The sequence below is a fragment of the Rana temporaria genome, chromosome 10, assembly GCF_905171775.1.
Source record: "Rana temporaria chromosome 10, aRanTem1.1, whole genome shotgun sequence".
NCBI lineage: Eukaryota > Metazoa > Chordata > Amphibia > Anura > Ranidae > Rana > Rana temporaria.
The window spans coordinates 121,010,658-121,021,818 of NC_053498.1; the positions used below are offsets into that span (position 1 = coordinate 121,010,658).

Sequence of the window (11,161 nt, forward strand, 5' to 3'; positions counted from 1 at the left end):
GTGAATTAGGCGATGTTCTCCACCTACTCCACTCGGCCCAGGCGCCGGCACGGGCAGCGTCTTGCAAATTGCTGTTTATTATCTGGCGTGTCGCCTTTGTGGGGAATGTGATCAGCCGAGGGTTCCCGAGGCCTCCGCTCCGCTCGCAAATCATTCGCCGGCCGCCTGCAAATGCTGCTAAAGCATTCATGAGCTGCTCCTCTTTGCCGGGCATTTAAATTTAATTGCGCTCTTTATTAGGTCATTTCCGGGACTGATTGGAAACGCTTATTGAAAACGCTTGGACTGCTCATGTTGTATGTGTGGCACAAGGCTGCTCTTTAACCCTGTGACAGCTGGATTTTACTCTACCATCTAATGTACCTTGTTTTATTCTTCCAGCGCCATCGTGTCGGCGACGCTGAAAGGTCTGATGAAGTTCTACAATTTGACGGATGATGTAAGTCTGTTATAATGATTTACTATTGTAATGACGTTATCCTGATTTTATTAAAGTGCTTTAATGAATATAATATTTATATTTTAGATTATACAATACAACTATAAGAAGTGGCATTAATATATAGCAGGGATCTCCAAACTACCGCCCCCGGGGCCACATCTGCCCTGCTAGGAGATTTTATTCAGCCTGCAGCTGGGGGTCATTGGGGTATCCTCAGACTTGCACAGACTAAGGGCCAGATTCTCAAAAGAGATATGACGGTGTATCTCCAGATACTCCGTCATATCTCTGTTTCTGAGCCCGGGTATCTATGCGAGTGATTCTTAGAATCATTTAAGCATAGATACGGCGTAGATCCGACTGGCGTAAGTCACTTACACCGTCGGATCTTAGATGTAATTCCACGCTGGCTGCTAGATGGCGTTTACGACGATTTCTCATTTGTCTATGAAAATGAGCCTGATACGCCGATTCCCGAACGTTTTTGCGCCGCCTCGTCGTCGTTTCCGTAAGCGTAAACTTACCCCTGCTATATGAGAGGTAAGTTTACGAAGGTCCGTCGTATGCCATGTTAAGTATGGCGTCGGGACAGCGTCATCTTTTTTCGTCGTCTTACTAAGTCGTTCGCGAATAGGGCTTGACGTAAATGACGCTCACGTCAGCTTCATTGACGTTTCCCGTCGTGAGCTGGAGCATGCGCACTGGGCTATTTTTACGGCCGGCGCATGCGCAGTTCGATTGGCGCAGGGGGCGCGCTTAATTTTAATACAAGCCGCCCCCTTTGAATTACGCGGCCTTACGCCGGGCCATTTACACTACGCCGCTGCAAATTACGGAGCAAGTGCTTTGAGAATACGGCACTTGCTCCAGTAAATTGCGGCGGCGTGGTGTAAATGGCTTACGCTACGCCGCCGCGGATTCTACGAGAATCTGGCCCTATGTAATCAGATCAGTTGGTCTCTGCTTTTATTGGGGGCCTCTGATGGGGATAGAAAAGGTAAATTCGTATTTTGAAAACAATAAAAAAAGGATTGATATGTGGTGCTTTACTAACAACAAAGTGACTTTTTGTCTCCCTCTAGTGGTTAATCAACAAATATCTTGGTTTCATGCACTTACAATAAAGAAGAGCAATGATGTAAAAAAATATATATATATATTATTTTAAACTCAAAATATGTGCTCAATCATAATAATACATTAGACTTTCCCTTTCAATAGAATTCATCTTATAGGCGTATGTTTGTGTTTTTATATGTTATTATATTTCTGTTTTTAGGATCTTCCTAAGACTGTGCAGCCAAATTTTATTCTGGATGTGGAGAAGGAGGAGCTTTTCATCACAGCGGGATTGCAGGACCGAGTCGTTCAGGTGAGAAGATGTCACTGGATGGACCTTGTGTGGCATAGGCTTCCCTCCCACTAGTAGCAGTGTCATGTACTACACAGCCCCCCCCCCCCCCCCGGTTCTCTCTCTCCCTATAAGGGCCCATTCACACCCGAGCGTTTTGTAGCTTGAAGCCTGAAACTATAAAATGCTAGAGGGGGAAAAAATCCATTATTCTCAATGGAGACGGTTCACATCTCCACTACAAAACGCCTGAAGCCGAACAAGTTCTGGACACGCGAATTGGGCTGATTTACGACAAAACGCCGGAAAAAACGCTCAAAAAACTCTACACTCAGGTGTGAATGGGGCCTAACTGATAAGAACAGATACGATTTGGCCTCTTGCACATGATACTCCTGTTGGGGCATCTACTTTATTCAGACTTTTATTGGTGTGTGTTTTCACTTATTTACGCACATTTTCGGATATATGCGTTTGCGCATTTTCTCGCACATTCGTGCGTTGTCGCGCAATTCTTGCATTCTCTTTCTGCACAATATGGCCATTTGCGCGTATTTGGGCTCAAATGTGCTTTTGCTGAAGAATGCACAGCGCTAGTTTACACACCTGTGTGCAGAGACACATTACAATAATGGGCTGTATATAAGGAGGTCTTATTGTTCCAGTGATTGCGCATATTTCTCTAATGAGCTTTATGATCGAATATCATGTGATCTGTTTTTCCTTTATAGGTTTATGAAGGTCTAATCTACATGGACTTCAGCAGACCAATCATGGAGGAGCAGGGCTTTGGTATGTGCTTTACTTTCTCTGCAGAGAGACTTGGGATTTCCCCCGGGCCACACTTCCAGTGCAGGGAGGAGCAGTAGAAACTCAATTTCACTCACTTAGGCAAAGTTTTTTATTTAGAGGCTTTTGGGTGTCTTTAGAGCAGGGGTGTCGAACTCCACTTTATCGCGGGTCGCATCAGCTTTATGGTTGCCCCCAATAATCCTGCTGAATCCAGGATTATACTATGAACTGGGTGAGGAGTCCGGGAGTGCGCTACGTGCAGAGTCCGGGAGTGCGCTACGTGCAGAGTCCAGGAGTGCGCTACGTGCAGAGTCCGGGAGTGCGCTACGTGCAGAGTCCAGGAGTGCGCTACGTGCAGAGTCCAGGAGTGCGCTACGTGCAGAGTCCAGGAGTGCGCTACGTGCAGAGTCCAGGAGTGCGCTACGTGCAGAGTCCAGGAGTGCGCTACGTGCAGAGTCCAGGAGTGCGCTACGTGCAGAGTCCAGGAGTGCGCTACGTGCAGAGTCCAGGAGTGCGCTACGTGCAGAGTCCAGGAGTGCGCTACGTGCAGAGTCCAGGAGTGCGCTACGTGCAGAGTCCAGGAGTGCGCTACGTGCAGAGTCCAGGAGTGCGCTACGTGCAGAGTCCAGGAGTGCGCTACGTGCAGAGTCCAGGAGTGCGCTACGTGCAGAGTCCAGAGTTCAGGAGTGCGCTACGTGCAGAGTCCAGAGTTCAGGAGTGCGCTACGTACAGAGTGCAGAGTTCATGCGTGTGCATTATGTATAGGGTGCAGAGTTCAGAAGTGCACCATTTGCCGAGTTCAGGACTGTGTTATGTACAGAGTGCAGAGTTCAGGATTACACTATGAACTGGGTGAAGAGTTCAAGAGTGTGCTATGTACAGAGTGCAGCGTTCGGGAGTGTGCTATATGCAGCGTTCGGGGGTGCGCTTTGTACAGAGTGTAGGGTTTCGGGGTGTGCTATGCATAATGCACAGTGTGCAAACCCAACTCCCCCTTGCAGCGATCTCTCTCTCTCTCACTTGGGGAAGCAGGATCAGAGGGTGAGAGCTGGAGGGGGCGGAATGGAGTTCCTCCACATTCTGGGTGCAAGGGCCACATGACGAGGTCTGGAGGGTCGGATTCGGCCCCCGGCCCTTGTGTTTGACGTTTGTGTTTGATGATTATTCATATGCAGATGCTTTATTTTATTTTTAATTTTCAAGTGAAAAAATAAAACGACGAGGTTAGTGAGAGGCCTTTTTTTTGCCACAACAACAGGAGGTCCAGAATGGGCAGGGGGAGGAGCTTCTGTAACGGTCAGAAGCCAATAAAAAACGACTTTCCCTCTAAAACCACCTTACATGTGACCCCGCCCCTCCCCTCCGTCTCGCACAGTTGTCCTGGCTCCTCCTCTCTGTACTGATTTCACTGCACACTGTGAGCTTCTCGCAATGCACAGTAGAAGCTGCAAGTAAAGTAGAGCCCATTACATTTCCTGGTTAGAGGATGTCCAGCATCATCTAGCCCTTCCTCCCGTATAACTCCTCCCATGAGACAGCCCACCGCTTGTATCAGGACTGAGGGCTCTGGAGAAGAGTGCTGAGGGATGGTGATGTTTTCAGGAAACTCTGTACAGCCCCCTGCTAACCCCGCCCACCAGCCATGATCTGCATGCATTGCTTAGAGAAGCACAGAGACCCAGTGATGAGATCACTGAGATTAGAAAGGAGAACACAATGAAAACATTTATATAATGCCTTTGTCCGTACCCTTCATGGGAGGAAGTTGCTGATCTATGTATCTGATTTGCTGCAGGAGATTATGTCTGTATGGACATCGGCTGTGCCCCTCCATTTTGGTTGGCGTATCTTCGGGATCCGAGTGATTCTGGCGTGATCCATAACAACGTGCGACAGCGATGGCTGAGCGGTGAGCACCTGGCGGAAAATCCGGCCCCCCTGGTTATGACACTTCATACTCCCTGTACCCCCCTATTGGTGTCCCTGGGTATGGCACTCCATACTCCCTGTACCCCCCTATTGTTGTCTTTGGGTATGACACTTCATACTCCCTGTACCCCCCTATTGGTGTCCCTGGTTATGGCACTTCATACTCCCTGTACCCCCCCAATTTATGTCCCTGGGTATAGCACTTCATACTCCCTGTACCCCCCTATTGGTGTCCCTGGTTATGGCACTCCATACTCCCTGTACCCCCCTATTGGTGTCCCTGGTTATGGCACTCCATACTCCCTGTACCCCCCTATTGGTGTCCCTGGATATGGCACTCCATACTCCCTGTACCCCCCTATTGGTGTCCCTGGTTATGGCACTTCATACTCCCTGTACCCCCCTATTGATGTCCCTGGGTATGGCACTCCATACTCCCTGTACCCCCCTATTGGTGTCCCTGGGTATGGCACTCCATACTCCCTGTACCCCCCTATTGGTGTCCCTGGTTATGGCACTCCATACTCCCTGTACCCCCCTATTGGTGTCCCTGGATATGGCACTCCATACTCCCTGTACCCCCCTATTGGTGTCCCTGGTTATGGCACTCCATACTCCCTGTACCCCCCTATTGGTGTCCTTGATTATGGCACTTCATACTCCCTGTACCCCCCTATTGGTGTCCCTGGGTATGACACTCCATACTCCCTGTACCCCCCCAATTTATGTCCCTGGGTATGACGCTTCATACTCCCTGTACCCCCCTATTGATGTCCCTGGGTATGGCACTTCATACTCCCTGTACCCCCCTATTGGTGTCCCTGGTTATGGCACTTCATACTCCCTGTACCCCCCTATTGATGTCCCTGGGTATGGCACTCCATACTCCCTGTACCCCCCTATTGGTGTCCCTGGGTATGGCACTTCATACAAGTCCAGCAAGCATTTTCAGTGAGGGGAAAAAAACTCACATCAACCAACCAGCGGTAACTTCACTGCTCCAAATTCTGTATACTGAAATGCAATTGGCTGCTGTAAGTAACTGCTTATGTAATGACCCCCTAACTCTCTTCTTTGAAAGGGTCACTTTTTGGTGTACACTGAAGGGGTTAAAGCACTCAGTGGTTGGTATTTCCCCCGGGTAAGATGGCACAATCATATAAATCCTGGTGCTTGTTCAGTTCTTGGGCTGTGTTCACAAATGTGTGACCCAGATCAGCTCCTGCTGAGGCTTCTCATTTTTTTTGCTGCAAAGATACAAATTTGACGTTTGATCACTTGGGAAGAGAAGACTGAGGAAATTCTTTCTTTTGCCTGCAGCAGACCGGTGACATTATCTCCTCAGCCTACGCAATTTCACTGTTTGGAGTTCAAGGGCAGCTTTGTAATAAAAGTTGGGGCTTAAAAAAATTAATTAAGATTACTATATACTGGGAAATGTCAGGAATGTATTCATATTCTTCTCTACAGACTTGTAAAGTTACTGACAGGTCCACTTTTATTATATTACACACAGCAAAGAGCCTAAACCTCCTTGCATTAATTAAGTAAAATAAATCAATAAAAACTGATTCTAGATCAGGGCCGCCATCAGGAATTTTGGGGCCCTTACACAGCTTCAGGCATGGGCCCTCCTGGAGCAAAGAACCGGGGGGGTGCTGCCGCCTGAAATTGAGAAGGGGGGGGGGACTTTACAAAAAAACTAAGAAATATATATATATTATAAAAAAAAAGGGGGGGTAGCCATCCGGGGCCCTGGGGACCTCTGGGCCCTTTAATAAAAAGAAAAAATAAACCTCTGGGCCCTTTAATAAAAAATAAATAAAAAATATATATAATAAAAAAAATAATCATTTATAAAAAAATACATAAAAAAAGGGGGGGGTAGCCATCCGGGGCCCTGGGGACCTCTGGGCCTTTTAATAAAAAAAAATAAATAAAAATAAACATGTATAAAATAAAAAAGGGGGGTTGCCACATGGGGCCCTGGGGACCTCTGAGCCCTTTAATTAAAAACCTATATATATATATATATATATATATATATATATATATATATATATATATATATATATATATATATATATATATATATATATATATATATATATATATATAAATAATTTTATTTTATAAAAATAAAAAAATATATGCTTTTTTTTTTTTTATAGAAAATTTATAAAAAAAGGGGGGGGGGGGGTTGCCACCCGGGGCCCTGGGGGCCTCCGGACCTTTTTTTTTTTAAAGGTGGTTGCCATCCGGGCCCCTGGGGACCTCCGGGCCCTTACAGGTATACTGCCTGTACCCCCCTGATGGCGGCCCTGTTCTAGATATATAATGGGTGTTCCAGGTCAGTCGCAGGCCATTCCTGGTGGTGGATGCCGAGGAATGTAGGGCGATGGTGGGCACTGTGTGAGGGCGATGGTGGGCACTGTCTGATGACCAACCTGGGCGTCTTTCTTCTTGCAGGCGATCCTGAAGTTACTGAAGCCATGAAGATATTTGCAGAACTGACAGATAAAGCAAAGTAAGAAATACACCAACATTTTCCTCTGTGTGTAAAGCCCCAGATAGAAGCTGTCATGAAGTCCAAGAACACTGAGCAGCTGAATATTTTATCAAATGTTGCCCATGGCCCAGGTGATGACGGCTTCAATCTGAGGCTTCTGACACTCTGCCATGTAAAAGATGCATTTTCCAATATTCCGTCTATGTCTGACAATTGTGCCTTTGCAGGGCAGCGATAGAGCAGAAGAATTGGACCGAACTGGCCAAGCTGATGGACCAGAACCTGGAATTGCGGAGGTAGGGTGCGCCCGGAAGGTGGCATCCTTCCCATCCACCAGGTGCAGGAACTGGAATGTTGTACAGGAGGCTAAGGCTCCGTTCACACCTGAGCGATCCGAATTGCAGCGGGACGCGCACGCAATGCCATGAATTCCTAATGGCATCCCAAATGCGGGGCGATTTTTGCGGAGATTGTTGAGCGACAAATCGCACTACAATCACAGCAAAAATAGTAACCACCGGCCACTAGCAGGGCGCTTTTAACCCCGCTAGCGCCTGAAAAAGGGTTAAAACCGATTTTTCAGGAGTGCTACGCACTATGGCGGCGCTTTGCAGGCGGTTTTAAACATTTTTTGGCCACTAGTGGGGGTTAAAAGAGCCCCAAAAAGGACGCATCTTTGAGGTGGTCTTAACCCTTTTTCAGCTGCTAGCGGGGGTTAAAAGCGCTGCAAAAATGATGCATCTTTGAGGCGCTGTAGGAGCGGTGAATACACCTATCGGAAAATCTGTTCGACTGTATGAAATTCCAACAGGGAAAAAAAAACCACGCATGCTCAGAAACAATTCGACGCATGCTCGGAAGCATTGAACTTCTTTTTCTCGCCTCGTCGTAGTGTTGTACGTCACCGCGTTCTTAAGGCTCGAAAGTTCAGAGAACTTGTGTGTGACCGTGTGTATGCAAGCCAAGCTTGAGCGGAATTCCCTCGGAAAAAACATCCACATTTTTTCCGATGGAAATTCCGCTCGTGTGTACGCAACATTAGAGATCCTGTCAGTAACATCACATTTTTTTTGCAGGGTGACAACACTAAACACTATCTTGCAATTAGCAGTAGTGTTGTCAGCCTGTTGTGAGCCCCTTCCATAGGCCATAATCATCCCTATTAGGTCCTCCCCTTCCCCCGCACTGCATATGTTTACATGCTTGTTTGGCTATATAGGTGGATAGGAATAATGTGAATTGCTTACCGTATCCCTCACTGCAGGCTGCGCCCCGTCCTGCCAAAGCCAATCGCAGCCTTCTAATGTTATCATGTACAATGTAGGACCAGCAGCCCGGAGTTGGGCTTTAAGAGTACACAGTGAGGAATGATGCCAAGTATAACGAAGAATAGATTTGGGGGTTCCGATGGAGATGTACTTCTGTAAACTTTACATTTACCCCACCTATTAATGACATTGATTCTCCACTCCAGGTCAATATTTACTGATGCCTGTCTTGGCCCCGGGAACCTGCAGATGATTGAAATCGCTAAACAGGTATTCTCCCGTTTATTAAAAAAAAAATTAAATAACGATCGCCCCTGACGCAGACCTAGGGTGACCACATTTCCAAACTGCCATTCAGGGACACCCCCCCCTTCCTTTTTTGTCACCCCATAGATTTCACTGGTTCATCCTGGGACCTGTAGTTCTTCACTGGTTTGGGGGGGGGGGGGTCACATCTTCATCTCTGAGGGGTTCATGGTGGGACCTGTAGTCCTTCAGTTTTGGGGGTCACATCCCCCCAAAAGTGAAGGACTACAAGTCTCAGCATGAACTCCTAATATATAAAGATGTGACCCCCAAATTTGAAGGACTACAACACCCAGCATGAAACCCCTGAGATCTAAGGGTGTGATCCCATAGATTTCACAGGTTTATGTTTAAGACCTGTAGTTCTTCACTATTTGGGGGGCGGGGTCTCAAATTTTCAGCTCTGGGGGGGGGGGTCATGCTGGGACCTGTAGTCCTTAACTTTGGGGTGGTCACACCCCCCCCCCAAAGTAAAGGACTACCAGTCCCAGCATGAACTCCTGATATCTAAAGATGTGACCCCCCCCCCCCCCCAAATTTGAAACTCCCAGCATGAACCCCTGAGATCTAAGGGTGTGATCCCATAGATTTCACAGATCTATGCTGGGACCTGTAGTTCTTAACTATTTGGGGGGGGGGGGGGGGTCACATCTTAAGCTCTGAGGGGTTCATGCTGGGACCTGTGTCAGTTTCATTCCGGGACACTGTATTGTCCCAGAGTGAAGGTGCCCGGGACAGACCTGCATAATGCGGGGCTGTCCTGGGCAATCCGGGACATGTGGTCACCCTACCTATACGCTGCTCCCACCCAGCACGCGGCATGCTAGCAGTAGTACAGGCTGCAAAGATTTTCCAGTGTGCTGGACATTTCTGTTCAAAATGTGACATGATGATGTGACAAAGGGGAATGTTTATTGTCTCTGTTACTTTGTTTATCCCAGCAATGGCAGAACGAGAGGCGATCAGACAGCAAGAATAACACAACACAATAATCTTCTGGGAACTTTGTTGGAAGGAATGGTTTGCTGACTGAAAATATTTTAGGAAAACCCCATAGTGAGAAAAGTATGCTGGTTGCCCTCTTGGACCTCCTAGTTGCCTGGATGTCCAGTTTTTAATGCTCTCTGACCCAGAACAAGCATGCAGCAAGTGAAGTCACAACTCCAGGGCTGCACACTTGTCTCTGAATAGTGCCAGAACAAGGCCAAAGTGGAAAAGGCCCCCCCAGTTATTAGCTATGATCTAGTTCTGCAGCATAGATGTGTCCTGCCCTTTTTGCTACCCCCCCCCCCCTTCTGCTAAAGTGCTCAGGGTGGCCACCTCCTGTACCTACCTCTCGGCCTCTGCTTAGTAATTAATCCCACATTAATAGCATTGTACAAATGTCATCTTAATTAGATGATTGGTGGCAAATGTTTTCTCTGCCTTTACAATTTGTACACATGTGATTTTTGTGTTCTGGGGCACTTTCCTGAGTTTTGGGAATCAATTTGTCGATTGTTAGTTGTATGGGGGGGTAGTTTTTTTTTTTTTTAAGGAAAATAAATAAATTGTAAATTTGTCTTTTCAGCACGGATGCGCGGTGAAGCTCCCGGGCAGCGGCGGCGCCGTTATTGGCCTATGCTTTGATGCCAAAAAACTGGTGAGTTTCCCGGCATATTACCCCGGGGCTTTCAATGGATGTTGCAGTTTTTGCAGATGAGCCTTCTATTCTTCCTCTTTTTTAGGTTGAACTTAAGAAATCCTACCAAGAGGCGGGCTTTGTATTCTGCCAGCTATCCCCTTACTGCCCCGGAGGTGTATAAGGCGAGCCATTGGAAAGAGAAAATTAAAGAATACAAAAGAGGGACGCCACTTGGAGGAAAAAATGATTCAGCCAATGAGATGGAGAGAAACCAATGATGTAGGTGAGGCACATCGCGCCCCATACCTCACCGGTGCCTCAGGTCCATGTGAATTTTATGCTGCACGTGTTTTTCTTCTGCTCATTAGGATCAGCATTTGCTATAGAAATGGAAAGTGACTTTTGTTATGGTGGATAACATGCTTTATAGCTTAGGGAATTCAGCCTTGTTAGTCTTCAGTTATTGGGACAGCGAAGAGATTGGTTGTTGTGGAGCAATACAGACAATTCTATCACAATCTGATCATTGTTATGTTTGAGCAGTAAGGCAGAATCTACAACGCGGACCTGGGACAGCCGAACACTAAGCGGTACATGCAATGCAGAACATGGCAAAGAACATTACTAAAGAAATAGGGGAGAAGGTGGGGGTGGCACATTTCGGGGGAATCGGCAGCTTTGGGCACCATGTGCGGGCCTTCAGGGGTATTAAAGTTGGCCATACACATCCAGATCCATACACACCAAACCGATTCCTCCATCCATGCTTTACAGTTGTGGCCAGATGCGGCCCTTTGCTTGCCTTTTTTTTACCTTTGATGCATTATTCCTGCCACTGACCCCAACAATGGGACATCATTTTCTGCCACTGACACCAACAATGGGGCAGAATTTTCTGCCACTGACACCAACAATGGGGCAGAATTTTCTGCCACTGACA

At 47.2% G+C, this 11,161-nt stretch overlaps 1 protein-coding gene across 3 annotated transcripts in view; it reads left to right on the forward strand.

Annotated features, from left to right (window-relative positions):
* Positions 1-10,739, forward strand: part of LOC120915549 (probable glucuronokinase 2) — a 185,975-nt gene extending 175,236 nt beyond the window's left edge. For all 3 annotated transcript variants that reach the window (XM_040326128.1, XM_040326129.1, XM_040326130.1), the window contains exons 17-25: positions 382-439; positions 1,722-1,814; positions 2,525-2,585; positions 4,381-4,494; positions 6,984-7,041; positions 7,251-7,319; positions 8,498-8,561; positions 10,168-10,239; positions 10,325-10,739. In XM_040326128.1, the coding sequence (XP_040182062.1) occupies positions 382-439; positions 1,722-1,814; positions 2,525-2,585; positions 4,381-4,494; positions 6,984-7,041; positions 7,251-7,319; positions 8,498-8,561; positions 10,168-10,239; positions 10,325-10,402 (667 nt within the window). In that variant the 3' untranslated portion in view covers positions 10,403-10,739. The remainder of the gene's footprint in view (positions 1-381; positions 440-1,721; positions 1,815-2,524; positions 2,586-4,380; positions 4,495-6,983; positions 7,042-7,250; positions 7,320-8,497; positions 8,562-10,167; positions 10,240-10,324) is intronic.
* Positions 10,740-11,161: the final 422 nt, after the last annotated feature.